The sequence below is a fragment of the Buteo buteo genome, chromosome 18, assembly GCF_964188355.1.
Source record: "Buteo buteo chromosome 18, bButBut1.hap1.1, whole genome shotgun sequence".
In the NCBI taxonomy this organism is placed as follows: domain Eukaryota; kingdom Metazoa; phylum Chordata; class Aves; order Accipitriformes; family Accipitridae; genus Buteo; species Buteo buteo.
In genome coordinates, this window is record NC_134188.1 from 12793242 (window position 1) to 12818705 (window position 25464).

At 38.0% G+C, this 25464-nt stretch overlaps 1 protein-coding gene across 1 annotated transcript in view; it reads left to right on the forward strand.

Moving 5' to 3' along the window:
• The window catches only part of GUCY1A2 (guanylate cyclase 1 soluble subunit alpha 2), a 161434-nt gene that overhangs the window by 109148 nt on the left and 26822 nt on the right, over positions 1-25464 (forward strand). The window contains exon 6 of the mRNA XM_075050423.1: positions 2690-2833. Within this exon, the coding sequence (XP_074906524.1) occupies positions 2690-2833 (144 nt within the window). The remainder of the gene's footprint in view (positions 1-2689; positions 2834-25464) is intronic.

Consider the following 25464-nt stretch of genomic DNA (forward strand, 5'->3'; position numbering starts at 1 on the left):
CCATCCCTGGAAGCATTCTAGGTCAGGTTGGATGGGGCTTTGAGCAACTTGATCTAGTGAAAGATGTCCCTGCTTATGACAGGGGGTTGGACTAAGTGATCTTTGAAAGTCCCTTCCAACCCAAACCGTTCTATGATTCTATGACTCCGTACAAGAGGACCAAATCAAAGTGCCATGAACAACCTGAATTATAAGAACTCCTAGAGCTTTTTAGAAAAAGGAGTTGGGGGAAAAACCACAGATAACTGGAAAATTTGTCAAATCTGATTTTGAAGGAGGACTGAACCAAGGTTAAAGTTTGATGGAGGTACTCAGCATGTAAATTTCAGCTTAAATGCTTAGTTGGGGAAATCTTAGTAGTGACTGAAAACAGGGTCACAGATGGTAAATCATTAGACAACCTTATCCGTACTTAGCACATCCAGTTTCAACTGCCAGGTCAGTCTCAACAGTCCTAATCATTCCCCTGGTTCTCCACTACTAATGTCAGAGGAACTTCATAGGGATAAGCACTTTAAAGAGTATCCTACAATGGTATTGTTATAATTTTTATTTTCAGAGTAAGATTAACATGAGGCAGCTTCAGTCCTATTTTTCTGGTAGTACACAGGCATGTACAATGCAACTCTGATGGTGCTACTCTTTCCGTGAGTGCAATTTAGCTGTCAAATTAGTTCACACAACTATGGAAATTTCCAAAGGGGAAGAAGGTAACAAAATAAGTAGGTTTGCCTGAACATTGCAGGAATAGTATATGGTCCCAGATCTATACTTGCTTTCAGTAGTGTAATGCAACTAACTTTAGTGGAAGGGTCATTCTGAAATTAAGTCGTTCAACAAAGAGCAGGATTTTTATTTCATTTTTGTATTTGACAGCATAGACTCAGGTCTTTTCGTAATAACCCCTTTATTTCTATTCAAAGTGGTTATGTTCATCCACAATTTTTAAGAATGGCAATGTGCAGTTATTTGGATTTCTGCTAATTCTTCCTTCTGATTTAGAGAAATTTTTACCATCTATTTCTTAGCCATCCAGAGTGTCGTTTCAACTTCTGATACTTTTTCTCACAATGCTTGTGTGTTTTCTTCCCTAGTTTCTACATTTTTCAGCAGCCGTTGCAATATACTTGCCCATCCATTTGTCTTTGGAAAGATGACCTCCTAAACTGCAGGGAGTTGTCAGTCTCCGCTTCTTGTGGACAGAGATCCTGAGATATGGCTTGGGGAAAATAGGCAGGCAAACAGCAGTAGTGATTGCTTCTTTTTTTTTTTTTTTCTATATACAAGCACTATTACAAGCTTCCAAAAGTGACAAGGGAGCTCTAGCAGCTGTCTCAGCTCTCAACTCATGAGAAACCCTCAGCTTCTTATATATATCCTCCTGCATGATCAGTAGGAAAGGCTAAGGTGTGAAACTTGGCAATGGTCTTGTAGCAGCTTCTGTAAGTTTGATGGTGGGAAGTATTTGCCCACACTGCTGTTCTAGATTCATACTCTGGGTACATTTACATGTAAAGCTTACTTTTTGAGGTACTATTTCCAATTCTGTTTATCAGGACTGGAAATTAATCTGAGAAGGTCCAGGTCTACTAGTATTAGTAGGACCCCTGCAGAGAGAAGAATCAGCTGTATTTATTCCCTGAATAACTCTTTGCTCAGTGCATGCTTTCTTCTCACCTTAGTCTTTGCTGAAAACTTTCCTGGCATTCCTGTAGTGTTACAGGCAGGGTGAAAGCCAGATTAGTTATGTAGCAAAAGCCAAACTAATCCTTGAGGGCCAAGTCTGCTCGGGCATGTGTTAATGGACTGCATACAGAGCATGTTGCAGATGTGTGGGGAAGCAGACTGGAAAACGCAATGCTGTCAATAAAGCTGCAGAACTTGAGGGCTTCAGTGTTTCTCAGGCTGCCTTTATCCAGAGCCAGAGGGCTTCTGCAATTTATTTTGCTCCCACTTCCTCCTGAGGGACAACTTTCTTTAAAGAAAATCAAGGATAAGAGAGAGGTAAGGCCTCTCTGAAGAGACCAGAGGGATCAGTCTGCTCAACTTGATGCCTGAAGGTAGGGAATTCACAGTCAGGTAGCCTGCATAGTAGAGAGGCTATAATTCTTATTTGAAAATAACAGAGACAGGTGCAGTCAAAAGTCTGTAGCAATAGCATCTATTTGTAAATTATCCCTATACCAGGAAGAGCTACCTGCTAATGAGAAGTTGCAGACTCTTCACTGTTTTTTATGGTGATGTTTTGCTTTTTCTAATTCTTTACCTGATATACTTTTCTGGTAAAGCAAATAATAATTATGAATTATAATCATGTAACACTATTCTTATCCAACAGCAAACTCGACCAGGATAGTGTCAAACAAAGCTGCAAGCAATTTCACATTTAGGAAAATAGAGTTTTCTGTATTACTGCTGTGGGAGAATGTTGTCATCTCTCAGCTGATGGTATACACTGTTCTAGATGTAATGATCTTCTTTGGTTATAATGGTGATGAACCACTATGCAATCTCATGTCAGGTTTTGACTGCACCTGTTTGCAAACTCAGGTAATTATGTTCCGTTGTCTAATTGCTTATTTTATGGATGTTTTGCGCACATGTTTTAAGCAATGCTATTTGATTGCAGATAACTAATGGTAGGGTTGTCTTCTCATTATCATACATTTGATTTGTCTGATTGCTGCAGGTGGAAACAATAGGTGATGCGTACTGTGTTGCAGCAGGGCTCCATAAGAAAAGCCTTAGTCATGCTAAAGCCATTGCCCTGATGGCACTGAAGATGATGGAGCTATCAGAAGAGGTTCTCACTCCAGATGGGAGCCCTATTAAGGTAACCCCTTTGCTCTTTATTCTCGGCTAGTCAGTGGTATGTGGACCTGATTAATTCCATTGTGTTCTGTCAGTAGCAATCTGTTTATTGCTAGGAGAATTTAAAATCACATCAATATATCATAGTCTTTTTTGTGGACATATATTTCACTGGTGCCCATCAACAATCATGTAAGCAATGCCTTACTTTAATAAGCACAATAGACCACACAGACTAGCTGTCGCCTTGTCGTATGCATTGAATGCCTATTTGTGGCTGGAGGGCATTAGATGCACTGATGGAGCCCTTCTTCCAATTCAGTTTAGTCTGAGAAGACGACAATTCATATGATCCAGCTCTGTCCCATACTAAAAGCCAAAGCAGAGTATGCGATGGCAATAGGGAAATTCACTTCAGAAGCAGGCTTCTGATCTGAACTTCAGCACTAGTGTAGAGGTACTCAAAGAGTTCTGCAGCTCTAAGGGGCCATGTGCCTGTTTTCTAAATAGTTGTTGACCTGTATAAAAGAAGAATGTGTACACTGCCTGCTCTTTGTCCGTGTTAATGTGTATCCTTCCCACACTATTTCAGTTCCTTCTCCTAGATTGGTGCAGGGGGTAGCAGGAGGTGGAAAACCACATGTCCTTTTATACCATTTTAAAGTTCCACTGCTGTTCTGCTTCTTTTGATCTTATACCAACCTTGTAGCTACTGGCATTTGGAACTGGTAATGTTTAGGTAGGAGATGGAGATTCAGCAGGGAAGAAAAACCATGGATATATAGATGTGCCTTTCTTTTTCAAGGGTCAGATTACACATTGTTTTCATTATGTGTACTCACTCCTGTTTCTGGTTAAATTGTTCTTCCATAATACAGACCTTTTGTTTTCAAAGAAAATGGGGGTATTATGTAGAACAATTATTCAACACTGTCTTAAGCCTATAACAAAAGCCATATGTAGCTGGATGAGAAGGCCAGACAGACTTCCCATGGGATGATTTACATCATGGTTGAAATGCACTTTGTAAACTGCAATTTCTCCTGTCTGTTAAAAAATGAGGGTTCCATCCAAAATGCCTTTTTTTCTTTTTTTTTTTTTTTCCAAAAATTGAAAGACTGTTTTGAAGGTTTAAAACTTGACAGAAAAGAGGTGAAATTTTAAAAAAATTATTCAAGGATGTTGCTGTGATGCTCCTTGAGCAATAAAATTGTATACTTGGGAGTTCCAACTCTTCTCTGTCTGTTAGGTTATATCTTGAACTATATTCCTTGAACTCTGTGTGTGGTGAATCAAGAGAGACTTAATCCAAAGGAATTTTTCTGCCCAGAAAGGAGAGTGTGGATACAAGGCAACCAAGCTAGAAATTCCATGACATAAGGCAACAAAATATTCAAATGAAAATATATTGAGTTCTGGTTGAAATATTTTTATTTTTAGATATCAATGCTGCTGATGAATTTTTTTAAATGTCAAAATAAGATACTTATTTGATTATTGAAAAATGTCCACATATTCAAAAGAATAACTTTCTGAAAAAAATCTCTTGGACTATGGATCTTGAAGAAAATTTTCTTAAAGTCTCATGTGGACATTCATGAAACACAGAATAAGCATTAAAAGACAAATGGTATCTGAAGATAACTGGAACACAGCGTTTTCAGTTTTGATATAAGACTGTTTCAAACATGTTAATTTAATCTTATTAAAATAGGTTTTCTAGATTGTTTGATGATTTCTCTATTTTTCCAATGACTATAGCTGATTAATACATTCTAGCTACACTGTCACATGCTGGGAGAGCTGTCTTCCAGATCCTCTCCATCTTTTCACCTTCTTTTGAGTGATTGCTGCAATTGTAGGGAAATTTTGAAGGTGTATGTTTTACCCTGAGAGTCACAGTTTGTGACTGTTTTCATTATCACTCACTATTTTTCCAAAAATTCCTCATGATTTCAGTGGCTGCGTAAGAAAACTGATAAAAGAAAGACTATAAAGACAGTGCAGAGCAAAAATGCTTGCATAGAATAAAATGCTAGGAATAACCAAATATTTTCAAAAAGTGCTAATAAACATCCTTTAGAATTCAGAAGAAAAAAGTCAGTTCATCATACTTAAACTGAAAGTAGAGGTACGGAGAAGCTCCTCAGTGGGTGTTAGTTGTCCTGTCTTCAGTTTTAGGTGTAATAGCTTTTAGAGCATGAGGGATGGTGATATCATAAAATGTTGTTTTTACCTTTGTACCTAACCTGGTAAATTGTGTTTTAAAAAGCTTATCTTGCATAGAGGTATTTTGATTTGATTTTAAATATATTAAGGTTAAGATTCCTCTCACATGGATGTCTACCCTGTAAAATTATTGAAATAAGGACTTTTGGAGAAGTCTACTTTAATTTGTCCTAGTTTAGGTGTCTACTCTAGGATGAGATGAATCACGCCTTAAAAATGTGTATTTTCTCAGTTGTCTGTAAGGGAAGTCTATGGACTTAGCCTAAATGTGGATGTCTGTACTGTAAGCTTCTACACTCTGTCAGATGAGTCCTCCTACAAATGGCAAAGAACACATAGTTTTTCCTCAGTGGTTATGTCAGTGATCGTCACAGTTAAAAACGTATGCATTATTTCTAAATTGAGTTGGCATGACTTTACCTTCCAGCCAATGTTGAATTGGCTAGTGATCCATATTTTGGTTAGCTGCCAGTTTTTCACTTAAAAAAATGTGCAGGTGCCCATCATGCCACAGATTCCTGCTAATAAATACTTTGTATGCCTAATAATGTCTTAAAGCTGCATCAGGGGAAGTTCAGATTGGATATTTGGAAAAAGTGGTCAAGCACTGGAACAAGCTCCCCAGGGAAGTGGTCATGGCCCCAAGCCAGTCAGTGTTCAAGCATTTGGACAATGCTCTTAGATACATGGTTTAACTTTTAGGTTGCCCCATGTGGAGTCAGGAGTTGGAATTGGTTCTATAATCTACCTGAAGTTTAAAGAACCCCTAGGTATGTGTAACAGTTACTATGGACTCAGCTCAGAACCATTAATAGGAGACTTACTGCATGACACATTTTACAATTAAGCCATTAACATATTTAAATATTCATGAACATTAGATACAAAGTACACAATGTAGGCTGTAAGACATTTATAAGTGGCCTGACTTCTAAACAGTGAATTGAATTGTACTATAATGTGATTACTTTGAGCTGGTCCTGTTGATACGGATGGTAAAAGAAGTGCAGTATTTTGACTATATTTTGACCCTAATTCTTATCTGTGATTCATGTTAACAAGCACAAGTCACATTTCCTGAGTCGTTGCCAAGCATGCTGAATATAGAATGCTGACGCAGCTTTTGTTTTCTTTTATTGAAAAACCTACATCAGTATTTGGATATTTAAAAAGAACTTGATATCAGAGGGCAGTTTTCCTCATGCCCAACGTTTGGTATCTTTTGACAGATTTCATGAGTTGCTGTGACTAAATTCTGACTTTATTCCTCAGGATAGTCTAGTAGCTATTTTGAAAAAGTAAGATAATTACTCCACTAAGTCCGAGACAATTTTCCAAAATGTAATTCCTAAAAATAAGAGACCTTCTGATCTCAGGAGTAAACAACAGTGTTCTGTTTTCTCCCACCCCCCTCTAAAACTGGCTGACAAGCCTTGATTAAATAGGAAGAAATAATTCTCAGCCATTTTATATAATACATGACAGCACAGTTATTTGAAGTTCAATTTCTGTTAGTAGGCTAACAATTACAGCACAGTTACTCTGTTCTGATTGTGTTTTCTAGTAAGAAGGAAACATGCTAGTCTCCTTGGTTGTTTGCAGGGGCTTTCTCTTCCAGAGGTTTATCTCTTTTTTAAGCTCTCTGAGGTCACTACTAGAAACTGTGAGTTCAGAAGTTATTCCCCAGTTTTGTGGGGTGTGACTGATATAATGCACATTTAAGAGGCTAGTTACTTAGGGGGCAACATTTTTTTAGACTGAGCCTTTATGAATCTGTTTGGGTTGTCCTGGCTGTAGAGATTTCAGCTCTAGGGAAATTTAAGTGTAATTATGAAATGTAGTGCTTTTTATTTGATGATTACTCAATTAGATATGTCTTATGATTATGGTTTATGGAATATATGTATTTTCTAAATTACTTGGATGGATATATTACGTTGTCATCTCAAGACTGAACTTACCAGAATACAAATATTTACTTTTTGTAGTGCTTGAAATATTCATCCCTGTGAGAGGAGCGGATATCTTATTAAATGACACTTAGAAACTCAGAAAGTTAGAAAGAAGACATAAATGAATGAATGAAAAAATACCACATTGCATAAATGGAAATTTAGGATAAGATTTTCACCTATAAAGAGCATTGGTGGACAATCAAATGAAGTTTATCTGGGTACATAGTTATCATTTGAAAGTATTCATTGTAGTGATCACAAAGATACCTTGTTTGTATAACCACATACATTTTATGAAAAATCTGTCCCTTAGAGCAATGCTCATGTGGACCTCAGGATGGTGACACGGTGTATGAAGCAGGTCTGGTTTATATCCAGATGATGCTCCCACCCCAGAGTCAGAGCTGGTGAGAGCACCATGGTGTGCAGCTGGCACGTACTTAGGCATTTGACACTTCCAGCAGACCCAAAGGCAGCAAAAATGCATAAGGAGAATGGAGACCCTGAGCCTGCACTCCTTATACCTGTGTGAATAGCCTGTGATTTGCAGGGTAATGAAAAAATATTGTTTTGCAGAAAGAGAGAGCAAGCTATATTATAGCAGCCTCCACAAATCCTATCATCGGTGTTGTAACACAGTCCGCTCTTTCCAAAATAAATATTTGTAACAGAAAATGGGTTGATCATTCTCCTCTGAGTGATGGAGAAGGCTTCAGGTCCCTGTATGATTTTTTTTTTTAAATCAGTTCTATTTGAGGCAAAATCCCATTACTTTAGCATGAGCTACGACCTTAGTACAAAAGAAGGACTGTTGGCTCAGACGCTGCATGTAGAATTGGATATACATTTATAACCTTTCAGCAAAACACTTTGTAGTCCAGAAGCACTTGTTTGATTTAGGATCTGTACAACTAATTATAGATAGTGCTCTATGACTGTAGTCTGAAAATATTGATTTAAAATTGCCTCCTACCTTTAAGTGAGTGTTACTTGAATTTAGGATACACTTCATATTTTACTACATTTTTTTAGATGAAGTGGAAGTACATTGATTTTAATAGCTAGAGATAATGCTGTAAGAAAAATTCTCCAGAGCATTAACATTTACAGATAAAAGTCACAATGCAGATCTCATTTGATGTGTTAAAACCCATAGGGTATTATTGGTGGCATCACTTTTTATCATGCTTCAAATCTTGCCTAATTAATTAATGTGCAGTGTATATCCCAAAGAAACAGAAAGGCATCCTTTTCAGTTTATTGTTAAAAGGGCTGCTCTGGCAGAACATACTTAGTTTTTACTAACGAGATGTCCCAAGAGGTTATTCTCCTAAGATTATCTGCTTACTTTTATAGTGTTTGAAGGTGGTCCTAATAGGGTTGTGAAGAGATACAGAACTGGAAACACACAGAGGAAAAGTAGATGATTTACATGAAGCTGCTGAAATTAACTACAATTATGTAGATTTGTTGTGTACAGGTGTTCCTGTCTAAAACATAAAGATTTGGCCCTACCACATTAATTCAAAACATGTTTTGAAATATGTCCCTCTACAGCAGAAAAATGTCATGTATCTTTCAAATGATTATGTTACAATAACATGAGAATTAGGCCTGTAAATACTGTAATCACAAACTGAAGAAAACACATACCTTCACCTTTCTTTTTGCTCACTTGCTAATGACTAGTTCATGCAATAATCTAAATAGAGTAGTGCAGAAAATTTCTAGCTGATATTGCCTTCAATTCAATTAATTTATTCTCAGGTGAGGTAGATGGGACCTTGTATTTGTAAGGCTCAGTCTGGTCCTCGGCTTAGTTGTTTCTTTATTATCAAGTGCTTGAAGCACTTGCAGCTTCTAACTTTCAGATGTGCATTGCCAAACCTATTTTATTATTGGATTTATAAGCTGGACTTGAACAGTATAGTCTGGTATTAGCACTGTCAACACAAAAGCTGGTCTTCATCTATCAGCTAGAGAAAGAAGAACAGCATGGCAGAGGGACAGCTTCATGTGAAGGGTGGGATTAACCTCATCTAACTTCAAACACTGACAGTATGAACAGCTACATCTAAACTTGTTACTGTAGCTCCCTCTTTAAATGGAGAGAGTAAAGCTATTTTAGTCTATTCATCTGACATGCTTTCAGTGCCTACTTTTTAAGGAAATATTTGAATGAATGTTTGTCAGATAAATCCTACCTCAAGGGTGAACAGGCTAATAAGCTCTCAGAAGGATGGACGATCACACCGGAAGGAGCTGAACTGAAACACAGGTTTGAATCTTTGTTCAGTGACAGCCTTTCCATTTGAATTTTAGATGTTATACAGACTTTCTATACTTCGACTTCCCATATATAGGTGACAAATAATGTTTTACAAGTAGAACCATTTCTGTAGCATGTCTAGGCTGTGTGACTTTGTGGCCGTGCAGCTGCATTAGGTTTGGTTTGTGTTGTGTATTTAAATACCTGTGGCTGACTGGAACAATGAAAGCCTGAGTTTGATAAACCTCTAATCTCTGCTTGCCAAGTGGTAAATTTTAATAAGCATAAACTCTGCCTCATGAGTAAGGGTACAGAAGAGAAAAAAGGGCTCTGTGGATTGTAATGGCTCATGTCCACAGTGAGAGTGACACACTTTTCTAATAACATGGAAATGGGCAATGAATTTTAGTGTGCATATCATCTTCTGCTGCCTCATTAAGTATTCCCTTTTGCATTACGGTAACATGGCACTTCGGCCCAGAACACAAGTAGAGTGAAAGTGCCAACATTTGCTTGGATATATGCTTTTTTTAAGCTTCTAAATGAAGGGGCCATTCCCAAACATAGGAAGAGGGAGAGTAGTTTAGCGAGTGTTGTCTGTGTAATGCTTTTCAGTGTTTCTTGCCTTTCTTTTAATTCAGATTGTGGTGTGCTAGTTTTATAACAATTTAGTGGTCGTCACCAAATGTACATCTTTACATAAGCAGTAAAAGGTTGTCTGGTTTCTTTTAAATTGTGAAAGGCTGACTGCTGATGCAGGCATTCTCATCAGCCCTGTGTGAAAAGCTGCTGTGTTATTGTGATGCTCCTTGCTCCATCTGTGGTCTCCTAGCAACTTTGCCTTGTACCTAATGTCTACATCAGACTCTGGAATGTATATAATACCCTATTTCAGGCTGCATAACTTCAAATTAGAGATTTCATTGTGTTAAAAGAAAAAATCAGAAACAGTTCCAGAAAAGAAACACCTGCATTAAGAGACATTTTTACTAAAAATTACTAATGAGCCAGTACAAGAGTTCTTAGTTTCACAGGCTTTCCAACATCAGGGCAGCAGAACTCCTTTGGGGAGCATTCAGAGCTGCACGTTTTGTGGGAAGCTTGGTACTTTTTCTTGCAAGCATGCTTGGGTGATGGTGAGCCAAAGTCAGCCCTGGTGCCGGTTCCCTGGGCTTGAGGAGAATTCACGATGCCATACCTTAGTCTGGTACCTTTGGAAATGCAAAACAGGAGGAGCTGATCTGTATCAAAGTGCATCTCCCCAAGCATCTGGAAAATTGCAAGTTTTGTTGGGCTACCCTAAGGGAAAATTCACTTTCCTCAGCCCCCCAGTCATTTTCACTCAAGTGCTTCCTTTTGTCTGATTTTAATAATTATCAATTGCTTTTAAAAAACAAAACCACACCCATTATTTGCAACTTCTATTCTTTTGAAGGGACTTCATCATATCCAGGTATATGTTGCACCCACTGTATGACAGTTGAACTGTATATGTCTTGCAATAACAAGGGTAAGTGGGGTTTAATATGACTAGTGGGTGCACAGCAGCTTTGTGGAAGAGGTTGGTCTGAAAACTTAGATTGATATTTTATCCTGCTGAAGAAGGAAATTTCCCAAAGGGTTGGTTATTCTTTCAGGTGGCATGAATTTCTTGTTTTTATCAGGTACTTAGGTAAAGTCTGCAGTAGATGATAAAGGCAGATTTTCAAAGCTACCAGGGCTTGGTCCTGCACAACGTAAGGGTCAGCCTGCTGTGCATGCAATTGCAGGGCAGAGGCACGGTATCAGGATTGGCAACCCAGTGTAAGCCCAACTTGAATTAATTAGAAGGCTGTGAAGATACTCTTTTTATGACTGCTGAGAGGAAGAGACCTGAAAGATGAGCAGAGAGCTAATTAATAACATGAGGATCAGTGAGAAGGCATTTCATCTTTGGACCTGACCATTCTGCTCTGATGCCATGTTTTCTCTGACTTTATTGTCCTGTAAGTAAAGAAGCACAAGAGCCTTTCTATTTATACTTGTCTCTATGGCAGATAGAGCATACTTGTAGAAACCAGGGTAGTTACCCAGGGCACCTTGTGGACTTCTTCATTGTTTATTAGTCCACAGTGACTATTACATGTTCACAAGTCTTTGTGACTCACAGTATTTACATTTAGCTGAGTATAGAAATGGCTCTGTAATTCAGTCATATGTCATGTTCCCTAAGGCAGACAAAACCTTACTATGATGGTTGCTCCTAGCTTGTAACTTTGTCCTAGTGCCTCACAGTGAGCAGATAATTTAATTTCTTTCTCCAGGTGATGCAAGTCCATGCACAGGGAAAACCAGCAATTGTTTCAAGATCTGGATTCCTGCAGTGGACTTGTGGCCACAGGATGTGCAGCTGGATTCTGGGGTTAGGTTTAAGGTCACAGTGTGACATCTCTCACTGATCTGATTCTCAGGGTTTAGCAGTTGTTCCAGACACAAACGCCTCCAAATAATACTCCAGAAGTCTGGCTAGTAGTAGAGGTGGTTGGAAATTTTCCATGGAAAACACTTTTTGGCTGAGAACACTGAATGATCAAAACCAAAAACTTCCGTAGAAATGTCTTGCCACATTTTCATCAGGCAAATTTACCAGATCAAATTTCTGATTAGAGAAAAACTTGCTCCAGGTAGTAAATAGATTAGTTACTAGGACAATCATCTGGGAAAAAAAGACTTTAAACAGAGTAATGTGTTGAAGTTGTGTCCTTTATGAAAAAAAACCACCCGCATTCTTAGTTATCTAGGATGGAAGATATCCTAAGATACTGTTTTGCCCCTGGGCTTGAGTTGGGGCATTTTGTGCAGCTGCCAAAACTTCACATTCTAGTTTTGACTGTTCTAGTCAGTGGAGAACTTCGATGCTGAAGCTGAAATTTTCTATTGTTATTATTGTCACTGACTCTTTATTCAAGCAAAAAACAAGCAGTAATAACAAGAACAACAGCAACACAGCCCACCAGGTGAATAAATAATTAAATCTCGTGTACACTGGAGTTTCAGGAGGTTGACAAAGGGAACGATAGACAAAAATCCTTAGAAAGTGAGAATTGCCACATGTATAGTGATGTTATATATTTATATAAAAAAGACATAAAACCATGTAATATAAAATTATCCATGACTATTTAAAGAATTGGGTTAGGGAACCCATGGTAGCTGAGTGCTGAAATTCTATTTCTCCTAAGTCCTAAATACCTGTTCTGTTCTTCCCTCAGTGTGTCTTCCTGTCATATAAAAATTGATAGTCAAGTTTCCACTATCAACTACAAGGCTATTTTTCTTATCTCCTGACGTGGGGAAGAGATGGAAAACATTACACAAAAACTAAATAAAAGTAGTGATATGAGATAATATGCAAACCTACAAGGACTCATAGAAGATAAGCAGTAATACACTGAGAAACAAGCACAAATTCTGCATAAAAATAGTGCTTTATTGACTTTTATGCAGTCTGACCACATAAGCATGAACAGTAAATGTGCTAGGCTTGAATTGCCACCTCACTGTGTTGATAGGCACGGGTGATCCCAGAGGCCTCTGAGTGGGACATAGAAGGGAAAATGCCTTGCCCTTTGCAGCTGTAGAGGTGGTTGCTACCTGAGTGTCTGTGTTTCCAGCTGCTAAGATGCTGTCAGGCAGCTGCTGCCCTGTGCTGCATTGCTACAGCATCTGCCTCTCCCTTCAGTAACTGAGCTGTCTGCATCTGCTTTTTGGTCTGCCTGCTTTAAAATGAAGAAAGCCTCTTCTGTCCAGAGCTAGTGATATTTATTTATTATTGTAATCTCAATTATGTACATTGTCTTTTCTAAAATGGGCAATATTTTTGTTTCAGAACCACCATTACATCACTGATGTCCCTTTATTTTCTGTCTCTCTTCCGAGGGTCCAAACAGTGAAGTGCCCTAATCCAAATGTTTTACTTTATCTGGGGCCATAACGTGCCATAAATTGCAGGTTTTGGCAGCAAATAGGGCAAATCTACCTCTTCCTTTGATCTGACCCTCCCCCAGAAGAAAGAGATGGTGTTATGCCTCCAGGAGCTCTCCAGCGTGCAGAAGTAATGCATCCTCCCAAATAATGCAACTCAGGCACTCATGCTAGGTGACAGTGCTAGCATAGCTCCCTCTTCTCTTCACCCTGATGCAGACTGGAGAAAAAGATTCAAGGAAGGGCCTCTTTCCATCTCCTCCTTCTCCCCTCTTCCTTGTCTCCTAATGCATGAATAGTTTTGGATAAGGTGCACTGGAAATAACAAAAAAATGGAGCTGAGCTGCATGCACTTTTTTATACTGCATACCTTCTGTTACGCATTTAAAGGGCATAGCTCTCCTCTCCATGACCTATTAGTTACCTTGTCCCTTTAATATAATTTTGCTGGGAGGATTATGCTCACTGCAGGAAAGATCCCCCTTGACACAAAGATTTTTCATGTTGCAAGGAAGAGCACCTCAGTAGTCCTTGTCTTTTCTGACCCTGAATTGCAAGCAGAGCCTTGCACAGAGTCCCAGAAGTGCTGCCTCTGGGTTGTCTCATGGAGAACAGTGTCTTTCTCAGCCCCACTGGGTAATCCTGTAGATATGTTAACATTTATGCAGATCTGGCTTCATACACTGGCATCCACAATTACGGGATTTTTAGAAGCAGCTGCCAGCATCTCCTCTGCAAAATTAAGATGAAAAAAGTATATTTGTTAATGGCAATTCTCTACTTTTATTCCCTCATTCCCTCCAACACACCCACTTCTGAGAAGAAAAGTCAAAGTCTGCAGTTTTAAGCACTGGTTAAAAACTCTCGCATAACTGTTGTCATTATTCTGTGCTAAACAGTGAGTCATTACACTGTACTATATTTGAGTGAACAGTTCAGATGGGGGGGTGGATGCTGGAGGATTATACTTGGCCTTCTGTTTGAAGCTGACAAGTTCAGCAACATTGTTCAACTGTTTCAGAAGTTTAGTTCCCTGAGGAAGAATGCATTTCCTGTCATAAATAAATCCATAAACTAAATTTTTAATGGTATTTCAGCTTCCTTTCGTATGAGACATAAGACTATTTTGGAAAAAATGCCAATACTTCAGAGGAACTTGCGACAGCCTCTTCTGTTCAAATATCTTCCTTAAACTAGGGTAAAAGTTATTCAATGTAAATAATAATCTTCAGAGACTTCGTACTGAATAACCTGAACTTTTTTTTTAAAAACAAAACAATCTCCATATTTTGGTATATCTCATATTTGGGTTTTGGTTTTGCTTTAATATTTTAGAAAGAGAGGAGAGGAGAGCAAGGACATTAGTTTTGAATAGAGAAGAAGGGAAAACAAGGCACAAATATTCTAAGAATGCTCAGTTAAATAAAGGGCTCTTTGGCTTCATCCTATTTGCATGTGACCTATTTGATTAGGTCAATAAAAAGAAAGGAGAAAGTGGTATAAAAAAAAGTGGATTAGGATGTACTGGGATTTCTCCTAGCTGGCAGAACTTGGAGTGGCCCAAGTGATAATTATCCTGAAGGAAGACCTGATTTTTGTTTAGGTTTGAAGCTTTGTTACAGGAAAAAAGAATCAACTCTGAGGAAGAAGATGGAAAGTGGTGTATTTCTGAGATCCCATTTTTCCTTCTTGCAAAACCAGGAAACACGAGGCCCTGGATAATTTCTTACTGGGATATAGTTTTCCTAGAGTGAGCAAGATAATTCTTGACATTTAGCTAAATATTCTAATACTGGTTAAAGCCTTCACCATTATCTTAATATCTAAAATGACAGAAACTGATTAAAACAAAGCTTATCAAAAGTCATAGAATCATAGAACAGCCCAGGTGGGAAGGGACCTTGAAAGATCAGCTGGTCCAGCTTTTTGTGGGAGAAGAAGCCTAGCTGAGATTATCTAGCACCCTGTCTAATCGCATCTGGAAAACCTCCAGCAATGGGGACTCCACCACGTCCCTGGGGAAGTTGTTCCAGTGACTGATTGTTCTCAATGTAAAACATTGTCTCATGTGTCAAGATGAAACCTCTCCCATTCAAACTGTACCTGTTGCCCCTTGTCATCTCCATGTGGCTCCTTGTGGAGAGAGAGCCTCTGTCGTCTTTGTAGCTGCCCTTTAAGTACTGGAATACTGGGATGAGGTCCCCCCAAGCCTTCTCTTCTCCAGGGAGAAAAGACCTAACTCCCTTCAGCTTTTCCTCACAGGGCAGGTTCTCCAGCCCACTGATCATCTTTGTGGCTTTCTTTTGGACACTCTTCAGTTTGTGAGCATCTTTCTTGAATAGTGGGGGCCATCACTGGACACAATACTCCAGGCACGGCCTGACAAGCACCAAGTAGAGTGGGATGATCACGTCTCTATCCCTGCTAGTGATGCCCATGCAAATGCAACCCAGGATCCAATTTACCTTTGTTGCTTCAGCACTGCTGACCCCTGTGCAGCTGTTGTCCACCAGGACCCCCAGGTCCTAGCCTGTACCAGGCTCTTTGGTTATTCTGTACCAGGTAATGTGATGGTATATTTATACTGTTAAAATCTGATGTTCATCTGGGAGACATAACATGTTCTTTACAAAAGAGTAAATTTTCAGTGGTCTGTGGAAGTAGTGACACGTCTTACATTAATTTTAATGGGAAGTGAGTAACTGAATCCCTATGTGCCTTTTTAAAAATACATCTTTTCTGTCATCTTTCTGTAGATTACCTGTTTTTCTTTCCATGACAGCTTACTTTGTAGTAGGACCATTTGTGCTACATTTTGAAAGTGGATGAAAAGAAGTAATAAAAACCTTTACCAGAAGAAAAAGAATCCTAAAAATAGGGAGATTTTTAACTACCATTCAGTTCTAAAGTTCTTTGGGAGAGGAACTAACTGCTGTTGTTACTGCTTTACTACTGTTATTTCTGCAGGCTGGTCCTTTAGGAATCACCCTGTAGCCACAAACAACACTTTGCAGAATTAGAGTCATCACTTCTGTTGGGAGCATCAATGTGATTTACTTAAGTGAAGCAGACTGTTACTAAACATTACCTTAAAGAATTCTTTTCTGATTTTTGACTAATCTATGACAGTGACAATGACAAATACGTAACATTAAATGACACAAATATTTCCCTGTTATTCCAATAAGTGTTTCTGTGTTTTTCTGAAAAAAATGCTTTCATCTGAAGGTGGCCTGATTGTCAGAAAATAATTGAGCTTTGTGGTCTTAAGATTAGGCCACTGTGGGGCATCTCAGGTAGGACAATAAAAATCACTACTCACTCCAAACTTTAAAGTAGGTAGTCTATTCAAAAAGCTGGTTTTATGATCTCTGGTTATAGGAGTTTGTCTTTTATTTATTTGTGATTTCTGTTTGCATCTTGTGTTTGTCTTTTTATCTTTTCCAGTTTATAGAGCTGGTTGTATAGGCCAGCTTCAGTAACTGGTTATTGCACTTTCTTTCCAATATTATGAAAAGGTCATCATCTCACAACACACTGGTTGCTTGAACTTAGAAAACAGCTTCATTATTCAGAAGTGGTTTTGACCAAAACTCCTATTCATTTGATCAAAAATAGTCCAGGGTTTTTTGATCATGGAAACATTTCAAACTTGATTAACTAACTATACCTTTGTACATCTAAGTGGTTTGGGAGCTGAGCTCATGTCCTTTGACTTGAGAAGAAAATAATTTGCATTTAGCTACCTTTGTTCAGCCTTTGATTTTCTGAGATGAAATTGTCATTTATGACTATCAGTTTACAGAGACTGGAAGGGATATATATAGAATGATTGAACAGTTTCTTCTCTATATTACAAATCTACCTGTCTTCAAGAGTTTGTTCAAAGTGGTGCAACTGTACCATCTTGTAAAACCAGAAGTATGTGGAATGTCTCTGAGGCATTAAAATCAATATGAGCCATAATTGCTCAGCAGCTCTCTGGATTTCTCTTTTTATATATTTTACTTTATGGAATGAATTTTCTGAAGAATTGAGGATTCTGAAGGTCTAATCCGATCTGTGAGAGCATTTTTTTATAGGACACTTGGCTTCCTGAAGTATTATGTATGTTTTTAAAAATAAATTATATTTAAGTAGCAGCTGTTTCTTCAATTATTAATGCATGTAAGGAATCTGTATTATATAAGAACTGGATCTACCTTAGTTGTGTTGAATCATGAAGTGCAGGACTCACAACTACCAAATTACTGCAGGTCTTCAAATTTCGATGCATTTAGCTGATGCTCTCGAGTTGTGAATTGGTCTAATTTTGATTGTCTAGAAAACTATATCCGTCTGGACTTACTGAAATGAATACTAACAGGTATTCACCTTGGAAAATCAGTTAATAACCAAGTTCACGTCCCCCACACAATTATATTTAGGTTCCAGCAATAATAACAACAAAACCTCTGAATCATCAGAACAAACTGAAATCATTCCTTAAATATATGTAAATAGTCCATACGTAATGTATGTGTATACAGACACATATTTTTGTGAAAGGCCAGATTCAGCAAACTCATGTGTGACTGATCTGCATACACAAGCGGTTTGTAGCTTTACAGACTACTGTTATAACTAAAGGTAAGAAGGGTAATTTTGCCTTTTTTCAATAGTTCAGGTGTTTTATGATTAAAAGATCATTATAAAAAAAGTTAATTTTGAAATATGTTAGTGGACCTACTTTTTTGAAAGAAGAACCAATAACATAAGTGTTCAAGAGAATGTGACTTTAGGTAGTGATTTTATTTTTTAACCTAGCTTTTGCAAAAATCACAATTTTAACTTTAAAGCCTGTGGAAGCCTGAGAAATGCATAGTTTCTGTAAATACACTGATGGATATTTTATAAGGACATCACTTTACATTCTTAGATTATATGCACCAAGACAACATGAAAATGTCTCCCAAATTAATGACTAAGTCTTTCCCTTTTCCTATATAAAATCTCAAACACTAATTAATTTAATTTCAACACATACTAATTTTAACATGGACAATGTATTGTAAGCCCTGAAATTTTGTAGTGGGATGAAGACAGTTCCATTATTTCTAACTCCAAAATACCAGTTTCCATTTCACTGGGTTATCTGTGAATAAGAACTTTGTCAAAAGTGAAAATTAAAAGAAGGTGATGTGGAGTTCAGACTTCATTGTTTGTTTGTTTTTTATTTCTGTATGTGTTTACCACAAAACCTCACATCTCCTAGGAAGCTATTTGATATCCAAATTTTCAGTCTCACTTTTCTTAAACTTCCAGTGAAAAGAAAGCATGATTACATTCTGTTTGGCACTCTCTGAAACCTTTTCTCTACCATAATTAGAATAAAATTTTCACAGGCTTCAGTGAATCCTTCATTTAACCCCATTTGTCTCCAGGGCACCATCCCTTGCATACTGGGCTCTGTGTTCAAACATTATGTCTGCTTTCAGGGTGACAGTACTGGACTAGATGGTCTTTTGGTCTGATACTGTACAGTTGTTCTTACATTCTTAGCTAATTTATTGCCTGTTCCTAGTCACAGACGTCTGCAGCTAAATGTCAACTTCTTTTTCTGAAGGAATGGCACATTTAATAGCTAGGATAGCTCAGATAACAAAAACAACAAAGAGAGTGCAAAAATTCTGTCTGCTATGACTGAGGTCATGGTATCTATTTCAGTCTGGTTTACCCTACAACATTTTATGGTTGCTTACACACTGTCATTTCCTTCCCAAAGGACTCATAGGGAGCTCATGAAATTGCTAGTTATAAACATATTGAGGAGACTACAACATCCTTCTTCTGTTCTCAGAGCTTTCATTATTTCTGAGCATTTGCCAAAGAATTTTTAGCCTTTTTATTTTTTTATGAGCTCTTCCTTGATTTTTTTCCATTTGTTGCATTGTGTGTATTGGTTACCTAAATTATGTCACATTCTTGCTCCCTGGACAGAAGAAAAACTTTTAATGCATGAAGATGAATGGAAAATAGCTAAATAATAAAGCCTACTCTTGTTCACACATGAGGACTATTGTTCACAGGAGATGAGGTTAATTTTGCAAAGAACTGTTCCCCAGTGAACACAGTGAGTAAGTTTTTTGGTCTGACTGTTCATGACCAGAAAGAAATGAACAGCTATTCAGAATCAAAATGATTGTTTGCAAATGTATCTTTTGCAGAACAAAGAAAGGTTATTCTCATAGGACAACTGTCTCTCCAGTTATGTCTACACAAACTGATCGAGCCACACTCTACAAACTGCAATCTATAAGACAGTGCAGAGTTTCCAATCTAGTTTTCAGTGAGGCTAGCTATTGCGCCCTGCATAGTGGTAGTACAGGGCTTAACTTATCTTGCCTTAGAAGTGTGAGTCACATATCTCATACTTTTTGCTGTGTTTGACAGTTCTGTAAGCAGAGCCATCCAAGATTTCTTTTTTCTTTGTTTTTGGTGAAATGTTTTGGACATATGAAAACACAGATTCTTTTAAACCAATACTTCTTATGAAATGCATTAGTTTTAATGATTTTTTTAATAGAACAAAAAGTTTTGTGGTTTAGGATGGCATTTCTGGAAAGATAAAAAGGCATTAAGAGCAGCCAGTGGTTAAGTGGAGTGTAGAAAACCAAGCTTAGTCTCCATGGCTTACATTAGACAAAGGTGAATGTCCCACAGTCCGGGTGAGTGAGTACTATTAAGCCCAAAATAGCAAAATGACTGTTCTTGAACCTGTCATTGTTTTCACATTTCATATTTTGAAGGACCTCAGTTTTGTTTCGCAGAAAAGATGCTTAAAAACTGCAATTTATACAGAACTGGAAGTTTTTCTTGCTAATCCTAACAAGCATCATCTTTACACAGCCCACATAACACTAATACTAAAATTAAATCTAAGCTCTAAACAATGTTTTGCAAGAAGAATCAAAAGGTTTTTTTCAAGAAAGTAGAAAGTGAGAAATAAATGTATGTTTTAGAACCTCATCTATGCTTAGTAGATATCTGAACCCCCCCCAAATTACTTTATAAATACCTCTGTTTGGAGATATGACCAAATTGCAACAGATGACTAATTTAGTTTGGTCTTCTGAAGACAGGAAAGCAGTACAGAACCCTGATAGCTTCCTAAAAATTCTTCTCTATACCCTCCTCTCCTCCTCCCCAAAAAAGGAGAAGGAGAAAAAAGCCAGTGGGAAAAACTTGGTAGAGGTGATTGCTCACCTCTGAACAGTAAATCTGTGTGCATGAGAACCAAACAGCATGTTTACAGGCTGTAGAAAGCACTGAGATTTGTGGAAATTTCTGTGAGAGGTCTGTGATACCAGTCTTTCTGTTGCTTCCTTTTGAAGAACACCAGCAAAGAGCAAATCTTCAGCTGGACTTGTGGATTCCTCAGCAGGACATGGGGATTATGCAGATGTGAAAATAGTTTATTTTGCCATCTAGATAAAGCATTCATTTTAATTCATTCTGTTTGCAAACATTTCTAAGTCCATCTCCTGATGTGTTTTACACAGTAATGACAGTTATGAACAATGTCCTCACATCCTGATGCAACTATTTCCTGAGCATATTGCCAATTTAGTGGGACAAGGTTCCAAAATGAGGATGTGACTTGTGCTCTCATTACTTTGGGCTAACTGAAGATGATACCTTTGTAGCCCAATGCCATTGCAGGAATTATAGTTTTCCCACGCTTGCTGTGATGCATCTGGAATTCTTACTGGTGCATGAAAAACAGGTATTGTCTGTTGCTGGTGTGTCTTGCTACGGGCTTAGCTTATCAAAACTTACCTTACACTGGTCCTCCCTCTTCACACTCCTCTCCTGCTCCTTTGTTTTGTCTTGTATTGGAATTTTAATTTTGAGGCATTTTCTATAAGCAAGTTTCTCTTGTAGTCCACGTGATTGTCAGGCATATTGGTTATAATCTTTAGAGGATTTGGTAGTTACAGCATTTAAAAACCCCATAGATTAATATGGATAAACAGGCATTGTCATCCTTCCCATGAATGCCCTGAAAGAGGCCTGTGTTTTATCTTGTATCATACCCTTAACTGCTACAGCACACTGCCCACTCATGTTTTGCATTGCCCTCTGCTGTCCTACCTTGCTTTTGACCCAAATCTTTTTTCAAGCAGCCTTTCAGTCAGTGAGAGTTCATTAAAAAGATTCAAACACTGTTCTGGGTGTAATCCAGGCCTGCTGCAGCATGCTGTCAGCTACCAGTGTTGGCACAGGGCTAATTGGGTGGAAATGCAGTCAGCCAAATCATGTTCTTTGATGGTACCTTCTGTTTTAAACTCTATTGGACTAGACTGAGGTGACGTCAGAAGCACCACTTGTGATCTCTGCAGAAATGGCATATTATCAGAACTGTTCCTTTTAGAATCATTTTGGGGGAGGGTTTCCAGATGTTTCCAGGCTAAGCAGAACTGGTTCCATTCCTATGAAAAATATTTTAAAATCCATCGTATGGCAATTTTCTAATGAATTAGTTTGTTTAAATAAAGTCAAGGATATGTAGAGGGGAACAGGGAATCTTGCTGCTGAGTCAGAGACAATTTTATTATTGCCTTGTTCTTACAGCCAGGATGGCAGACCAGGGAAAAAGGAGCTGCAGTGAAGTAAGCTGTCATTAATTAGTGCCTGAGGGCTACAACAGAATCCTCTCTTCAGTCCAATGAATGTTTGAGGAACCCACCCACTGCATAGCTTTGACAAATCTAGCAAAGAAAGAAGACCGGAAATATGCTGGCAGTTAAGGGAGAGGCAAGTATTGGAGTTACCTGTTCTGGGTTTACACCAGTTAGTTCAAGCAGCTGTAACAGTATAGTAAGGGCATCACAGGACATGGGGCTCAGCAGAAAGTGAGCCTTAGAAGACCCAGAGTCACAACTGGTCAGAAGCAAGGAAAGCTGGAAAGGTATCACTCTGCACTTGTCATGTTCTGATAATTTTTCATAGGTGTTGACAACTGCCATGGTTTAAGTCAGGACATAGTCCTCATGGCCCCTTGTGCTGACCCAATAGCAGTGCTGTGCTTCTACAGCTATATTGGGTCAGGTCTGAACAAGCTCATCTTAACATAGCTTGGAGTCTGTATGCCTCACTGAAATTTATGGTGCAGGTAGTAGCTTTAAAGATATTTCAAATAGAAAAATAGCCTTTCTTGGTTTGGCAAAAATTACAATAAGAACTTGTGTTTGCTTGGCATCATTTCCTCATGATTAATATGAAAGTGTACTTCATTGTTATCAGCTTTTTCACACTTAGGCATAATTTTTAAAAATGTACTTTCTGAGGTGCACCGTTCTGTGATTTACACAAACATTAATGAAATGTATGCTTTAAAGGAAAAGACTTGCTTCCCTTTGCTCAGATTCACATATTAAGTTCAGCTACATGAATTTGGATGGTTGCTGAAGTGAAGAAAGCCCCTGTTTATTTTTATAGAAAATAATTAATTGACTTCAGAGAAGAGGAAAGGAGTTTTCATTATTCTTCCCACATTTCTATAATGGGGAATGGTGTCTGTGGAACACATAGTCTGAACATTATTCATCTTTCCCATGGGGATTATTAGAAGTGCATTAGGATTCTCTGAATTTGCTTACAAACCAAGATCAATTTCTAAGTAAGACTAAATGAAGAAAAATTGTGGTGCGTTAACACAGTCCACTGTAGTAGCTGCTTTATAATGAGCATTGAGACACACCATAATGCAGTCTATTGTTCCAAGTATCTTTTATACGCACACTGCCTACCTTTTATGAAGTAATTGGAATTTAACGTGCTACAGCTTTGAAATGTATGAAGCCAAACCCTTAATGTGGGAAGCTTCTGGGATTAAACAGTTTTGCAATGAGAAATCTTAAATGTGTTTTGACTAATTTCATTCAAGGTTCATCTACAGTGTTTTTGTATAAGTGAATCTCTTAATTTTATGGGCCTTACCACTCTAATTAAAGCTGTCATTGTTTTCATTTTACATTTCAGTCCTGAACATTTCTAATACAGCCATAACATTTTTACTTAGTAATGAACTTATTGTTATAATATGTCAGTCGCTGATTAGAATTTTAGAAATTAAATTTTTAAATGCATGATCACAGGTTTGGCTAGCTGATGTTAGGTAATTAGTTTTGCTGTCTTGCCCCTTTTGCTGAATATCCGATAGGTGTGCCTGCTCATCAAGTAAATCAGTACAACAGAAAAGGATCAGTGGATTGATGGAGTTGGTGCTGAGGGCCTTACATGTACACTCAATGCATTCTGAGGTTTCCACTTGGACTGATTTTGTTCCTCAGACTGAATGCCTCAACCATATGTGATCTGAAAGACCAAATGTTGATTTGGACCCTGATATGCCCGTAAGAGCCTGTCTTGACTTTAGTGCACATCTTGAGCACAGCTACTACTTTAATTTCCTCTGACAGGGGTCCAGTTCCTGCAGACCAAACCCACTTTGTGAAGTGAAGCAATGTAGAGTAAGCAGGGACAACTGGGGCATGCACTTCAAAACTGCACTGTTTCTTTGAACCAAAACCACCATAGGACATAGCCTTATTTTACTTTGGAGGTTGCTGCCCTTTAGTGAGGTGACCCTTTCTCTAATCCTCAAGGAACCTGAATGTACAACTTTCAAAGTATTTCCTGTGAAAGGGTTTATTTTGATAGCTATCCACATGAAGCTTAACGGTGATCATCTGTAGTGAGGAATAGACCAATGCCAAAATAACATGACTAGTTCAATGTATGATTGCAGTGTATTGACAGAACTGACAGTCACATTCCTAAAGGATGACTGTCTAAAGAATCATATTACTTTTTCTCCCTGTCAAGATTGCACTGATTTGCTATGCACGGTGTACTTGATACTGCCAAGTATGTTGTTAGACATAGATCTTCATGTTATTATAAAAAAAAAAAAGTTAAAAATCTGAGTTTATATTGTAAGTAAAATTGGTTCAACATAGTTGCTGTACTCTTCATTTTCATCTCTAGCAACTAGATTAATCTTACACCTTGATCTGATTGGAAGTTTTCTGCCAAATCAGGTTTTCAATTCCATGACACCAAAGATGTTTTCCACAAATGCAGGTTTTGAGAACTATAATGACAGCTTGCTTGATCACCAGTGGAGACCACGTGTTTTCTAAGATTTCATACCCTTTGATCATCCCCAGTTCACCTATCAGATCTGGACTCTGCAAATCCCCTGTTCATATGAGGAAGTTTTAGGCCTCAAGTCTCCCTGCTGTGTTCCCAGGTTCTTAGACCCAGCTCAGATGCTCCCTAGTGTCTCTGGAGCCACCCTTTTTGCCCGGTGAGGACCTGAGTAGGTACAAATCTTGTGAGGCCTGGTTCTGCTGAAGCTTCTGAGTTTGGGATCCTGGTCTCATCTGCTTTCCAAAATACTTAAATCATTATTTCTTAATCAATATTTTCCAACCTGGATTCTGCTAAAAATGATAAATTTCTTTCCTCAAAAGGAATGTGTTTCTCTTCTTATTCTCACACCACCTATTACCATAGAAATATATCTTCCAGTATCGGACACAACTCCGTATCTCAGTGGCTCTTTTCAATCATTTTTGAGTCTTGCATGTTTTAGGTGCAGAGTACTAACTTCATTTTACATAGATTTGTTCAAGGAGATAAAGCAGATTCTCAAGGTTCTTTTAGGTATTTCCAACATGCTAAACCCTAGTTCAGCCCAAGATTTTGGATGAAGTTTTAGGGAAATTCTAAAGAGAATGTGAACCGAGTTACACTTAATTTAAAACTGAAGTTCAAAATTCTGTTTCTTTAAGTTTCAGGAATTTACAAAATATTTCTCCTACTCCATCTGCTATTAATGTTGACAGAAAGACAGACTTTTCGGCAGTCATTTGAAACCCTCAGACATATCACCACTTTCTAATTAGTTGTCTGTAAAGGCAGTATGATGTTAGAGTTAAAAAAGACATACATGTATTAATGCATCCTGTCCATCTTCCTGTCAACATCCTTACAATGTATTTTCAAGTGTTTTACTAGTGCCTTAAAGAAAAGACTTACATGAGGTAGCTTACCACACTTGCCTCAGGAGTCTGTCGCTGCCACTAATATAGCCTGTTTAGGCCTAGGGAAACTGGATATTTATCTATGTCTTCATTTCCATTTTATTATTTCTGGTTGTGTCCCCATCTGCCATATCACCCTCTTTGA